Here is a 14,000-nt window from a genome sequence, read left to right on the forward strand (position 1 = left end):
GGCGACGCCACCGTCAAGTTCCCGCACGCACCATCTCGCCGTGACGTCACGGATTTCGACAGTATCTGCTCTGGCCTAGCCAATTTCTTTTATCGGCAAAGATGGACTACATTGCACAATAAAATAGCCAAACAGTGCACTTAAACAAGTTTCAAGTACGTTACTAATTCTGTCGTTGCGAACTGCCGTTATATTAAGTGTGGGAATTGGCGCGACACTAGGTAGTAACTGCTGAGACATCTATCTTTTATTTTAAGAGTGTACTATATATGCACCGAAAGAGAATGGAAGCGTAGCAGGGGGCGGCAGAAAGTTAGGTGGACGGACGAGATTAAGAAGTTTGCAGGGACAACATGGCCACAATTAGCACACGACCAGGGTAGTTCGAGAAGTATGGGAGAGGCCTTTGCCCTGCAGTGGGCGTAGCCAGGATGATGATGATGATGATGATGCTGATGATGATGATGATGTGCACCGACCGTAATTGATGGTGGCGATGAGCGCCTGCAGCGCGAACAGCAGCTTGAGCGTGCCCCGGATGTGCCGGTGGCCGCCGAACATCTTAGCCGCCTCGCGCGCGTTGTCCGCGCTGACCAGGAGCCACAGCTGGTTCGGCTGGCCCGCCGCAGTGCTCACCGAGGAGTCCCTGCGAAGGAGGCGACGACACATGGGACAGCGCGTCGCTGAGATTCTCACAGAGGCCTGGCTAGCGAAGACACACCCAGTTCCCTATGTCCGACAGGCAAAAGGCCAGATTGCCATGACATTATACGATACCGTGTTATGACTTCTACTGGGCAGGTACGGCGTGAGGCCGGACGGCCACGAACGCTCACAGAGGAACGGGAACACTGCGCCCATTTATTCAGTGACAGCCATTCTCCAGACGTGCTGAAGCAGCTCCGGCACGTGCGATGACGTCCGTCTGACGTCACGGCGAACGTGTTTTTCTGTCCTCGTTGTCGCTTTCACTTTGCAGAATACTGATTAGCTCAAAGCAGACTATGTGACTATTTGTCGGCGCCCCGTTTCGAAGGGAACGTCAGTAAAGATCATCGTCATCGTGTCCATCCGTACGCCGTGCCTAGAAACTGTGGTCACCACGGCACGGAACATACGCACGCTGTCAGCGATAGAATTACTAAAATCAACAACAGCAAAAGAAGTACCGGAGAGCAACAGTGTTCTATGATACATTTCACGAGAGGGTCCTGCAAAATTAAATTCTGGGGTATTAAGTGCCCAAACCACGATTTGATTATGAGGCACGTCGTAGTGAGGGACTCCGGGTTAATTTTTGACCACCTGAGTTTCTCCAAACGTGCGCCCAATGCACGGTACGATGCGCGTTTTTTGTATTTCACCCGCATTGAGATGCGGCCGCGGCGGCCGGGATTCGATCTCGTGTACACGGGCTTGGTAGTAGCGCCATGCCATAGCCACTACGCCACCACGGCGGGTAAAAGGGTTTTCTGGTTCCTCCTTTACGCAAGGGTTCTCTGATGTTACCTTTAAAAAAAACAACGTATTGCCCTCTGGGAAACGTAGACTGGTTCGCCATGTCTGTGCTTCACGTAACATTGAAGTACCTTAGCACAACACTACCGCTAGGGCTAACGCATTCCGCGAGGTGTCGCCAGCGACGCGGCACCCCGCATCTGAATCCTCTGGTATCCCGGCATGCGTCTGCGCTAGCACCTGTGTCCGCCACTGTAAGACTGTCTGCTTAATCCCTTTCCGCCAGTCAAGTGCAAGCGGAGTTTTGATCTCACCAGATGCGTCTTCGCGTTTCTTCCTAGAGCTCCTTGAAAACCACGTAAGCGAAGTAACCAAGCAGACTGCGCACCTGTGGAAGGGGCTCGCCCACATCGTCGCCAGCAGGAAGCACTGCACCCCCAGCGCCGTCCACAGCGACACATGGTGGCCGAGCACCGAGTGCAGGAGCCAGCCCATGAGCCAGCCCACGGCGTGGCCCAAGAGAGCGGACACCTCGAGGAGGTAAAACCTGCGATGCATGGAGCGACGCCCCGAGAGTGGACGTGTCCTCGGAACAGTCGACCGATACGTACGCGACAACTAACGATCTCAGCGATATGTCAGTGCAGAGTTGTGAATGCTAGGACGCCACGACATGTCCGGTGTCCACCTTGTCAGTGACTTGAGGAGAAAATAGCGCTAGCTGCGCGCGCGCGTTCGCCAAGTTTAGGTCGTTAAATCCCGCTCTCGTTCGCTGCGGTACAAGCTCAAACTTATCTTCAAAATCTGCACATTGTCTGTTACAATATCCAGTGAACACCAAGCCCCCAGATTGTTTATTAGAATAGATCTATCTATCACACTTTGACGGTAAGAAAAGCTGCGGAGGGAAGGAAAAGGGGGGGAGGGGCATCGATCACGCAGACTGTCGTTATCTTTTTTTCGAACAACTCAGCTTATTGTTGCACACAGAAACTGGAGTATATATATGAAGATCAAATGTCGTGTTAAACCCAACGCTGATTTCGATTGACAACGCTGAAGGGGGCAAACTCCTTTGTAAAGCCATTCTCACGGCGTTTAGTCCTGCCTCCTCCTATTGGAACGAAGATAAATCATTAATTAATTAATTAATTAATTAATTAATTAATTAATTAACTGGTTGATTGATTGATTGATTGATTGATTGATTGATTGATTGATTGATTGATTGATTGATTGATTGATTGATTGATTGATTGATTGATTGGTCGATTGATCGATCGATCGATCGATCGAACTCTGCATTTCGCCTCATTTCCGGTTTAACTTATGGCAGCAGGTTCTCAACGCGATACCTGCCTCGGCTATTTGTCACTTCAAATAGGCCAATACACGATTTTTTGTTTAAATGGGATTGTAGAAGGTGTAGAATTTGATGCACAAGTTAAACTTACCGCTTTGACATTACATGAGCATTAAGGCCGCGTATTAGAATTTGATAAAGATAATTTCCATGGTGCTAATCTTGTTTCCACGTATTTTCTCACGCCTTCTTGTGTATCCTTCTGCACTGGTCGTTTGTGCAGCTTCGCATTGCTGCTGTATCGTCTCACTTGTGTCGTTTTCCTGGCCGTCTAATCACAGTTGATGTCTAGGTATTCACGCATCTCACGCAAATGGTAACAGGTCCCCGCTGCAGTTTAAATACTCTGCGAGTTCTTTCTGTATAAAACCACACCACCCTTGCACCGGCCATGAAACAATAAACTGGTACGAACTCTACTGTCATGACATGGTCCGCACATATTCGCTGTTCTCGCTCTACGAAGTTGTCATATTTCTGACAAAGAGTGCGGAAATAATCATCAAAGCTTGAAAAGGTTTGCTCATTTTTTCTGCGCGCAAGTCGCTTGCTATGCGTGTACACGCAAAATCGCCGTGAGGAAAAATTCGAGCATGAGTCTCACGACGTCAAATTAGGACAAATCGCTGACCCGAAAAGGCTCACTGGAATCCCGCACAATATTCTAAGGCCTGAGGTAGTCTCGCAGTGTCCAGGACGGTGGGTGACATCTAACGCTCACGGCAGTCTCTTCGTTTGCTTCGCGAAATTTCACTACTTCCTATTTCACTGTATGCGCACTTTTGCCAGAAAGGAACTCCATTCAGACCAATATTGGTCGCATATATAATATACGTGATAGGAAGAGCGTCGTTTTATGCGGTTCATATTTCGCGTGGTGCCAACGCAAAGGTGGATAGCGTTCAAGTACATCTGTAATAAAGCCGGTGATAACCACAATCGGTATGTTGCATAGAATATTATACCGTTATGAATGGATTGCATAAGATTCTTAACTAGAGCCTTTGTAGAGAAATAACAAAGTCACTGCGCGAGTGACTTAAGCACCCCGTCTGGCCGGCCAGCTGTCGCCTCTGCATTGCGTCAAATCTCGAGAAAAGATGGAGGTGAACCCTCGCCTTCCTCCTCCGCAGTTTCGGGGAGCAAGTATAGTTCCATAGCGGGGAATCCACGACGTAGGATGGACTTAAAAACGTCCATGCTTTAAGCTCTAACAGCGGCTTAACAGTTTGCAATGACAATGTTTCTGTACCTCGCTTAAGAAACTGCGGGAGCTTACCTGATGGTTCGAAAGAGCCTAGCTTCGGTGCGCTTCGTCACCACGTAGTAGCAGCAAGCCAGCATGAGCACGTGACCACCTGTCAGGCCCTGCGCAGAGATTGTTAGACGAACGGGATGTTCGATGAAATGAGTTTCCTCCAAGCGATTGGTCAGGCCCAGTGATGCCTCCAGCTAGATTCACACGATGGACCGATCAAGAACGCCGACGAATCGCGGAGGACCTCGCCAGCGCCGAATCCCGACGTGCTAAATGCGCCTCAGAACAGCTCGCTCACATTGCGATTCAGTGCCGCAGACCATCGGTCCGAGAACTGAAGCGGCCGTTAGTTCCGTCGCGTGAATCAACCTTGAGCGTAACTCTTAAGATGTTACACCCTTTAGAACGTAACCCTGTGTTCACGACGATGATTGTCAATTTTGTAGGTATTTACAATCTCTTAGGCCCGGATACGTATTCCTCTCAGGTATCCTGCACGCCTGAAACTTTCGCTCTAGTGATGTGCAGGGGAATAGTGCGCTACAATAATAAAGAAAGGCCAATAATGACGATTATCGTTGTCGGACAGAATCGCACCTTGCAGGGTGCAACATCTTTCAGCATAATTCAACTAGGAAGAAGAGGATGATTCGACGAATTAAGCACGGCATGGTCGATGATCAATCTGAAGCCCTTCCCTTCGGCGCGCTCACACACAAAAGAACACGTGGCTTGTACTTTATGGGGCTTTTTTTTAATGCTATCGGATCATCTCAAGATTGCGCAGATAAATTTCGCCTTGTTGGAATCTACATGCAGCGAAGCTTTGTTTTGAATGCATAGTATAATAAACCATAATATAAATCTGCGTTAGGTTTCTGTGTTACTGCAATGTCAGTGCAAGGTAATACCGCACCTTCCACGTTACAAGCTGTCCGAAACGCAGCCCCCTTCGCATCTACTCGGGTGCGCGCGCATGTGTTCTCGTGCTCCAGTGCTACACAACCCGATCATCTCAAAGAGACAATTGTGACGTTGACACTATGGTAGCATACGTGCAATTGTGGCCTAATGATTAGAGTACTGGGCTGCTGTGCCGGGTCACCGAGGCTTGATCCTACCACGACGCACGTAAGCACTTTTTTTTTGTAACCATAATGCTATTCGGTAAGACAGCAGCAGCACCCAGCAGCAGCCCACGGTCCGGAAAATCCCCGGAGGGTTCGCAGAGTAAAACTTTGGCTCTCGAAAGACAAGCGGCGCAACGGCTCTCACCATGGGCAGGACCGCAAACACGTAAGCCAGCATGTCGCCGCTTCCCAAGGCGATGAAGACGCGCAAGAGAGTGGTGCCCGCGGCACCGGCGATGGCGAAGCCCACGAGCGTCCGGTGTCCGTACTTGTCGCACACCGGGCCCGCCAGGATGGCGACCACGGCGGAGGTGATCGTGAGCACGCCTTCCGACAGGAGCAGGTAGCGGCTTGAGACCACGTACGCCTTGTAGCTGCGAGCGCGCGATACAGGTTTCACGGTGCTGGCAAACGATGATGTGAGAATATCATGCACCGTTTGCGAGGCAGGCAGCGTCAAGCGGGCATCAAGAACGGGACGCACGCAGCCACAAAAACACGTATACACATACACACACGCACGCACGCACACACACACACGCACACACACACACACACACACACAAACACACACACACACACACACACACGCACGCACGCACGCACGCACGCACACACGCACACACACACACACACACAGACACAGACACACACACACACACACACACACGCACACACACACACACACACACACACTCCGAGTAGAGAGGATCGGAGGCTCAGTTTCCGACCGCGGTGGCCGCGTTCCGATAGCAGCAATATGCATAAAGCGATTTAGCGGGCGCACTCAAGCAATAAGCGATTTAGCGGGCGCACTCATGATGGTGGCGGACACGTTTTCTCGTCTAGACCATCACCCAATCAAAGTTATCCACTCATGGCCCGCCAGCACGCGCTGACGTGCAAGTCGTCGCTCACCGCTCATATTCGTGCTTGGCGAGGTTCTCGCACACGCCCTTGGCGAACGACAGGCTTCGGCAGGACTGCTCCCGGAAGATGGCCGTGATGGCCGCGGCCGGCATGGTGGCCGCAGCGGTGTACGCGAACAGCAGCACCTCCATCTTGCGACCCCCGAGCCAGGCGCCCAACAGAGACCAGCAGGACGACGAGACGGCGGCGTTCGCGCCCTGCTCCTCGTTCTCCTCGGAACCGGCGGCGGCAGCCAGTTGGCGCAGCAGCCAGCGGAAAGGTTGGCACGCTACCCTGAGGACGGTTCGCAGGACGTTCCGGGGACCCGACATGCCACGGGAAGAGAGGAGGAGGCGAAGTCGTATCTGGGGCACCCGACGACGCCTCCTCGATGCACGACTGGTACCCGGACTACCCGATGTTACGTGAGCGTGGCTTCGGCGGTTGAACCTTCTTCGCGAGCTTCTTCTGCTCGTGCAGCGGCGCGAGCCCGAACGAGGATGTTGATGACGATGTGACGGTTCCTCGTTCACTGGAACAAACCCACTTTGGAGGATCGGCCACGGACCTATAGTGAGATGATAAATGAACAAAACAATGTAAGGAAAGATATCAAAAAGGCAGTAATGAATAAAATAAAGTACTGTATAACAAGGCCTTGTGTGTCCGCGGCTGTGACGCTGTTGGTATTACAGCGATTTCAAATACGATCGACAGCTTTGTGAAGGATCCAATTACTGATTCAGGAAACTTGCACGGTGTCTTCCTTGTGTCACATAGGCATTCGGAAATGGCCATGTGGACGTTCGTGCGGCTAAAGCCCAACGCGAGCCAGAACGAGGCTGTTTTCGGCGGCGCCGTAGTGGTGGCCAACTTCCCACTGAGTTGTTTGTTCATATCTGAATGCACGTCAAAAAAATATGGAAAGAAGAAAAAAAGAAAAACAGGAGCACTCTAGGCAAAGCACCTTACACCTTCTGCTAATGGACTCCAAGTTGTGAATAGGCTGGGCTCACAGGTCCGACCTAATAAAATATCACTATGTTTTATTTACTTCGACTCTACTGTCTACCCTCGTCGAAGCATTGCACACCTGTCATTCTTGCCAACTTCAACCAGGGTATCTAGTTACTTTCTAGATTTGTCCGACTTCAGGTTGTCCTTCCTGCATTTTGCTATAAACTTTTTTTTAAGGATTTGAGCTTTCACCATCTGGTCATAACGGCGTGCAGTTTGCTACCCTACACACATGCCACTTGCTGTTCCTACTTTCGTTGGCTGTTCGCATTTATCGCATTGTTTCTAGTTCGCACAGACACTGCGCACAGAACGGAGGATTTATGCAGAAACTGCAGGTCCACTTCCTGCTCGCACTGAATGAGTTACTTATAGTACTTGCGCTTGAGCCAAAATCGCGCTTGTCAGCTTTGTCCATCCGTAGAGCTCAGCATTTCGCAGCATCTTCTGTCCTTTCTTTTTTCGTGTGTGTGTACGTGGTGAGAATCTGGGCAGGTCTGCAGCGGATTACGCGAATCTACCGCAGGTGACGGAGCAGAACGCATCAGTCTTGTTAAGTCGTCCGAAGCTTCTAAAGAAAGTCTGCCTCCTTGCGTCAGGTGAAGATCTAAAATGATAGACCCATGCAGACCCATGCCGCCCCACACCGACCCATGCAGACCCATGCCGCCAGCAGACCCATGCCGCCAGCTTTTGCATTAAGGGACAGCGGAAGCAATAGCGCCAAAAGCCTGTACAGTGGTCGCGTGACACTTGCGCGAGAACGGTTACGAGTTACCTTGGAAGCCATGTCATGCCGTCTATTATAGTTCGCCTTCTCTGCTGGCTTGAAGGAGCCCATATATAATTCTGCACCCTACGAGTAGTACACGTCATTGTGTTTGAAGCGCGCCCATGGTGAGACTGAGGCGGCAGTTTACTTCCCACATCTTTCACGCCAGTACATAGGAACAGCGTGTACCAATCTCTTTCTGCCTTTACTAAACAGTTTGTAAGGAAAACAGATACTCCGGGGTACGCACGTTTTGGCCACAATGACAGCGTCATTACTGCAATGCGCAAAATGGCCACGTCCCCGCGCGTTGAGGACGGTGTCTTCACGGCCTCAACGGCCAAGCGGATTGCTCGACGCTGGTCGTCTTCACTGACCTCGCTCTGGAGCAAATCCTTCCAGGCTTCACTACTGTAAATTTCTTTTCTTGGCCCCTAGGGAGCCAGCACACTCCCATATTACATGGTCTAGCGTACCTTTCTCCCTTACAAATTTTGGAGAGGGCGTCATTATATATTTCCTCGTCTGAGTTAAGTAGATCCAATATGGTGATGTATAATTGTTTCCCTGGAGGCGCCGCCAAATGCGAGCGTCCTCTAGAGAGAGAGAGACCGATGCGGAGGCGTAAATATTCTGCTTTCGGCTTTGTAATGATCTACGATTTCCCTGTACGTGATGGTGTTATCTTTGATCCCTGGAACTGGCTGCTCTAGAGTTGCCCGGTGGCAGAGTGATCGGGCGAGCTCGTGAGCGGCTTCGTTACTTGGGACTTCTTCATGGGCCGGAACCCAAACAAATGTTATGTCCCTCCTAGGAGGGTTTTTGAGCATAATTTGGAGGGCCTCTTCCGAGATTCTCCTTTGCCCACGCCTGAAATTGAAAATGACGTACCAAAAACGTCTACAATGACGTTGCGTGTTGCTGCTTGCCAAAGACTGCACGGAGGGCCACGGTTTCTGATTGGCTGACGTAGCAAGCGCGTGCAGTCATCACGGCGTGCGCAGACGAAGAAGAAGGACGAGGCAGGCGAGACTCGAGGCGCGAGGCAGAAGAAGCAGAAGAAGCGGACGAGTGAGCCCAGCGCGCTCGCTCCCCGGCACGGCTCCAGAGCTCCCGATCCAGGACCGCAACGTGAGCCCTCGGCGCAGCCGGGAAATTCTCTTCGCCCCTACGTCGCGCTCCCTCTGTCCGTTCCGCGCGCTTCCCCGGGAAACTGGGAACCTCGCTTTGACGCTAAGCCTTAAAACGCTCGTTGTCACGCGCTGCCGTTTGTTGCAAGCGCTTAAGCCTTGATTTCCCGCAGTTGAACGTATGTTGCGGCTAAATCGACAAACGCATAGACCGAATTGCTGACCTGCCTTTCCGCCGTGGCCCGTCGCGCGGTTCCTATGCTGCAGTGTAATCAGTGCGGAGTGGTCATGGAGGAAGGCAAACGGCTGCAAGGGAGCTTCGCGTGAAGATTTCGAAGCCCAGTCGTAAAGGATATAAAGAAAAGGGTCACGGGAAACAGTCCCTCACCACGTGATAAGCACCACGTGATTTCTAGCCACTGAGCGCGCGCAGAGTTTGGCGAGTTGCGGGAGAGCGGATGGCGAGGCCGATCGTGACGACGGCGTCAGTAGGTGCCACCAAGAACCAAACGATTCCCCAAAGAGGTCCAGCACCTCGTGGAATGCCTGTTTTTCAGGAGCCTCGCAGGAAAGGAGGGGTGGCGAGAATAAAGACAATTGTACGCATCGCATATCGTTTTATAGCATTTAATTTAGCGCTTCACGAAAGCTTCTCTTCACAGAGACTCTTAACATCTGCGTTGGATCTACATTTCCTATGTCTTCACTCAGTGTGAGTGGTGTTCTGTGTAACTCTAACCTACGATGAAATGCAACCCAGTTGCGTCCGGCCCTGATAACAGCTTAGACACCTGGCGGTTTCAAATATACGCGATGTTACCGCTCCAGATATATGTTAGAAATGTCGTACATGTTGCTGTCACTTAAGAGCGTCGTGTTATAAGATCGCGTTTGATTCCTTCGATGGCAGTGTCGATGTAGAACAGCACCTAGAGTAAAGGAACAACGAAAAAACATCTCAAAAATAGGCTGATCGGATTACATCTGGTGCAACTGAAGGTCAACGCAAGCATACTCTTCTAACAAAGGGCTCCATGATTCACGAAATTTTACGCTCTTGTTTTAGTCAACCCTTGGAATCCTACAACGAATACAACCTTGGGAGACCGGTCGCCGGAACGGCTCCTTTTCAATGACTAGGTCCAACTCAGGTGTCCGCATTGTGCGAGGGAATAACGGCGTGAGCGACAGAGTGTTATGGCCACTCGTCACATGGGGTTGCGCTGAAGTCGGAGAAGCTAACGTGTCTTTCACGCGCGCCTTACAGGCGGTGTGCGCCGCGGGCCCCCTCAGGCGACAAAAACGGCGGGCCCAATGTCCAGCAGCCATGGCTTGGAGCGCGGCGACACGCCGGAGCCGATTCCCAAGCAGCAGCTCTTCTCCGAGATCACCTACGAGAACCTGGACACGGCTGCTTCGGAAGCTTCGCTCCGGGGCCGCCACCGCCACAGCCCGGCCTCGTCGTCCACCACCTCGTCGGTGTCGGCGGCCTACGGCGGCTGGTCGCGCTTCTCGGTGGATCACGGCGGCGACGCCGCGATCCGCTCGGCGGCCGGCAACTCCATCTTCACCGGCCGCCTGTCCTTCAAGCGCAGCCTGCAGTGGAACCCGACGGCCTCTATAGACCGCAAGCTGCGGGAGCGACGCCTGTCTCTCTGGCGCTACGGCTCGCTCGAGGGCGCCGGCTCGTCGCACTTCCGCACCTCGCAGGCGCCACGCGGCGGGGGCAAGCTCGTCTGCTTCGCCCTGTCCTTCCTCTCGGCCGGCATCGCCCTGGTCGTGCTCGTCGTGTGCCTGAGGCTCGCGGCGCGAAGCGGGGACCCGCTGGACGCCGCGCCGCACATGCCCGAGCTCCCGTGCGACCAGTACGAGTACTGCGTCCAGGAGACGGCGGCCGTCCAGCGCTGGATCAACCACACGGTCAAGCCGTGCGACGACTTCCACGAGTTCGCCTGCGGAGTCTGGACGCGGTCGCACGGCGGCTACAGCGCGCACGACGAAGAGAAGGTGGACTGGGTGCTCAACACGCTCCTGACTCGAGCGCTGGCCGAGATGGCCGAGAAGCCAACGGCGGCCAACGGCTCCACGTTCGAGTTCGACCTGGCCAACGACGTGCTCTTCGAGCAGTGCATGAAGACGGACTCGCGAGAGCGACGCAGCCTGGGCGTGGCTCGTAAGCAGCTCGCCGAGTTCGGCCTGGGTGGCTGGCCGTACACCCAACCGCTCCACCACGACGTAACCTTCACCAACGTGCTGGTCACCGCTTCTAGGCTGGCGCTCAACCTGGGTCTCGCGGCTCTCGTGAGCGTGCGAGTCTTCGGCAGCCACAAAGACCGGACGTTTGAGGTGGAAGACCCAATTCTGCTGCTGCGGAAGGATGACCTCTCCGGGTTCGAGATGAAGGCCAGGGCCCTGGTTCTGCACAGGCAGCTCATCGCCGAGTCGTTCTTCTACTTCGCGCACACATCTCGGGACGTCTACAAGGTCCAGGAGCAGATCCAGCTGGTATCCCTCATCCTCGCCCACGCCACCAGGAGGGCTTCGGAGCGCCGTTTCTGCACCTTCTCGCACGTGACGACCACGCTCGGCGAACTGGGCGTCCTGGAACTGTACATCAGAAGGCTGATGCCGGACAGGGTCAACGTCTCGGAAAACGCCACGGTTCTCCTCAGAAACCCGCTCATGGCCAGGGCGCTAGACTTCGTCTTCCGTTACCTCGGACCCGAGCACCTGCTAAACTACCTCGGCTTCCGGCTGCTGGTTCACCTGTCTCCTTTCATCTTCGAGATACCCAACAACATCGTGAGGGCCCGCATGTACCAGCTGACCGGCATCGACAAGATGGTCTGGCTCAAGGCCGAGGTCTGCCTCCGGCTCTCAGAAGAAGCACTGCCACTCTTCTACCTCTACGACCTCTACGCTACCAAGCCAGCCTCGTACTGGCAGAACATCGACAGCTTCGTCGGCATGATCAAGCGAACTGTGCTCACCCGAGCCATCGTTCCCTGGAAGTTCTCTGCAGAGGACAAGAAGAAGCTTTTGCGCATATTGATGCTGATGGAGTTCAAGACGTTCCTGCCTCACTGGATGCTCAACGACACCCTGCTGGAGGCCTACAACCGGCGACTCCTGCCCAACCGGAACGCCGACGTCTTCCACATGTACTCGCATGTGTGGCGCCGACGCATGCTTGCCGCGTTGTCACCGCGACCTCTGGACAAGTACCTGACTGAGCCGGAGTGGCTGGGCTCGGTTTTCGACACCATGCCCATCTACTCGTTCGCCGAGAACACTGTGTACGTCCCCATGGCGCTGTTCAACACGACACTGCCCGGGACCCGCGACGCCGTCTACCTGCACGCTGTGGCGGCCACCTGGAAGCTCGCGTACGCCTTGGCCCCCATCTTCGAGCTAAGCAACTACTGGGACAACACGACACGGGCCAGCTACACCGGCTACGAGGCATGCGCTGCGACCCGCTACGGTCCGTACCTGACGCCTGGCATACGCGACAGCGCGCTACACTTGTCCTACGCCGACGAGATCTCGGTCTTCTGGAGTGAAAGGCTGCTGCTCGTCCTCATGTCCACCTCCGGCGTGAACCCTCTGGTTGGCTACGACCGCGAGCGCTTCTTCTACCTGTACACAGCCATGAGCAAATGCAGGAGCTACGGCGTCTCGCTGCAGCCCACGTCGACGGTGACCAGTAAGCAGCGCGTCAACATCCCGTACCAGTACTCGGCCAAGTTCAGGAAGCTGTGGTCGTGCAAAAACCACAACCGCTGCAAGTAGGCCGGTCAAGCCAAGGTGACCCGCGCAGAGAACAAAGGGTCGGGTCTCACCGAGTCACCAACCTGCCGCCGCAGTCAAATGAAGTGTTCCTTCACAGGTGTCTCATTGTCGTTTGCTCTTCTTTTAAATCGAAAGCATGCCAACGATTGAAGGCCAGCGAGGCTAGAAGTGTGCACGAAAAGCTAGAGTCTCAGCTATTTTTAAATAAAAGCTTGCCGGTGAGAGTGGAAGCGGTGAAGGAAACAATGACGCGAGGGAGGCTGTCTCTTGTCGCGTATAGCACCGATCGCAGCCAGTGTTTGGCTATATTAACATTTTATACCCAGATGCTTTACCGAGGAGTACAGCAAAACGGATGCGAGTATAATATGCTAACTAGCTATCTGGTAGCTGGGCTTAGCACTTCTGACCGTGTCGATTGTTAAGCCCCTCCTCCCTCCCATCCTTCCTTTTAGAGCGCAGCTCCCGTTCCCGAGTTGAGCGTAGGCGTCGGCGTAACCGCACGAATGGGATCGTGCCACTGTTTGCGCGTTCGTCGTCCATCATGCCAGCGTTCCCATACTGCCCATGCCTCTGCGAAGGCGCTCACGACACTGACCCACTGCCAGTCGGTGCAGTGATTTTAGTCTCAAATTCTCTGCCTCAAAATAATGCGAAATAAAAACACGTACAAAGCTGCGCTCAAGTTTCGCATTAGTAAGTATCGTAATCGTCGGACAATTATTTTTCTGTACTCTCCTCTATCTTGCGTAGGGTAGCCAACCAGACCGGTTACTTTCCAACCGACATTTTCTATCTGCGAAGCATGGAACTCGAAGAGAGTTCCATGCGGCGATTAAGGCATATGTTAATGTTGCGAGTAGATAATTTGAGCGCCTTCCTATTAAAATTATTGCACAAATTCTGCACAGGTTATTTTCCACAGGCACGAAAAACAAACTAAAAAGAACATTCGGGTGTAATTGAAGGCTGCGGATAGCTTAAATTCTTCGTTGTTTTCCGGACAGCAGTTTCTTTAAATGACAATGAAAGTGAATATGATTTCAGTGAATGAAAGTGAACGGTCGGGCAAGGCCTGACTGTCCCAACGTGGGAGCGGCCCGCAGCGCGCTGAGTCGCGTACCTCAGGACCTTATTAAAGTTTTGCATCCATCCATCCATCCATTTGCAG

At 53.1% G+C, this 14,000-nt stretch overlaps 2 protein-coding genes across 2 annotated transcripts in view; one reads left to right on the forward strand and one right to left on the reverse strand.

Annotated features, from left to right (window-relative positions):
- The window catches only part of LOC126517529 (probable peptidoglycan muropeptide transporter SLC46), a 28,154-nt gene extending 20,996 nt beyond the window's left edge, over positions 1–7,158 (reverse strand). The window contains exons 1-5 of the mRNA XM_050167270.3: positions 6,128–7,158; positions 5,355–5,583; positions 4,101–4,189; positions 1,847–2,005; positions 480–646 (exon numbers count right to left, since the gene is read on the reverse strand). Coding sequence (XP_050023227.1) covers positions 480–646; positions 1,847–2,005; positions 4,101–4,189; positions 5,355–5,583; positions 6,128–6,450 — 967 coding nt within the window. The 5' untranslated portion in view covers positions 6,451–7,158. The remainder of the gene's footprint in view (positions 1–479; positions 647–1,846; positions 2,006–4,100; positions 4,190–5,354; positions 5,584–6,127) is intronic.
- Positions 7,159–8,939: 1,781 nt separating this feature from the next.
- LOC126517528 (neprilysin-1-like) lies at positions 8,940–12,999 on the forward strand. Its single transcript, XM_050167269.3, has 2 exons — positions 8,940–9,038; positions 10,305–12,999. Exon 2 carries the CDS (start codon positions 10,352–10,354, stop codon positions 12,827–12,829), a length of 2,478 nt encoding a protein of 825 aa, XP_050023226.1. The 5' UTR covers positions 8,940–9,038; positions 10,305–10,351; the 3' UTR covers positions 12,830–12,999.
- The last annotated feature ends 1,001 nt before the right edge of the window (positions 13,000–14,000 follow it).

This window comes from Dermacentor andersoni, chromosome 11, assembly GCF_023375885.2.
Source record: "Dermacentor andersoni chromosome 11, qqDerAnde1_hic_scaffold, whole genome shotgun sequence".
Classification (NCBI taxonomy): domain Eukaryota; kingdom Metazoa; phylum Arthropoda; class Arachnida; order Ixodida; family Ixodidae; genus Dermacentor; species Dermacentor andersoni.

What these genes read in the sequence shown, in the direction of transcription:
- LOC126517528 (XM_050167269.3), top strand. Translation starts at nt 10,352, where the DNA reads ATGTCCAGCAGCCATGGCTTGGAGCGCGGCGACACGCCGGAGCCGATT.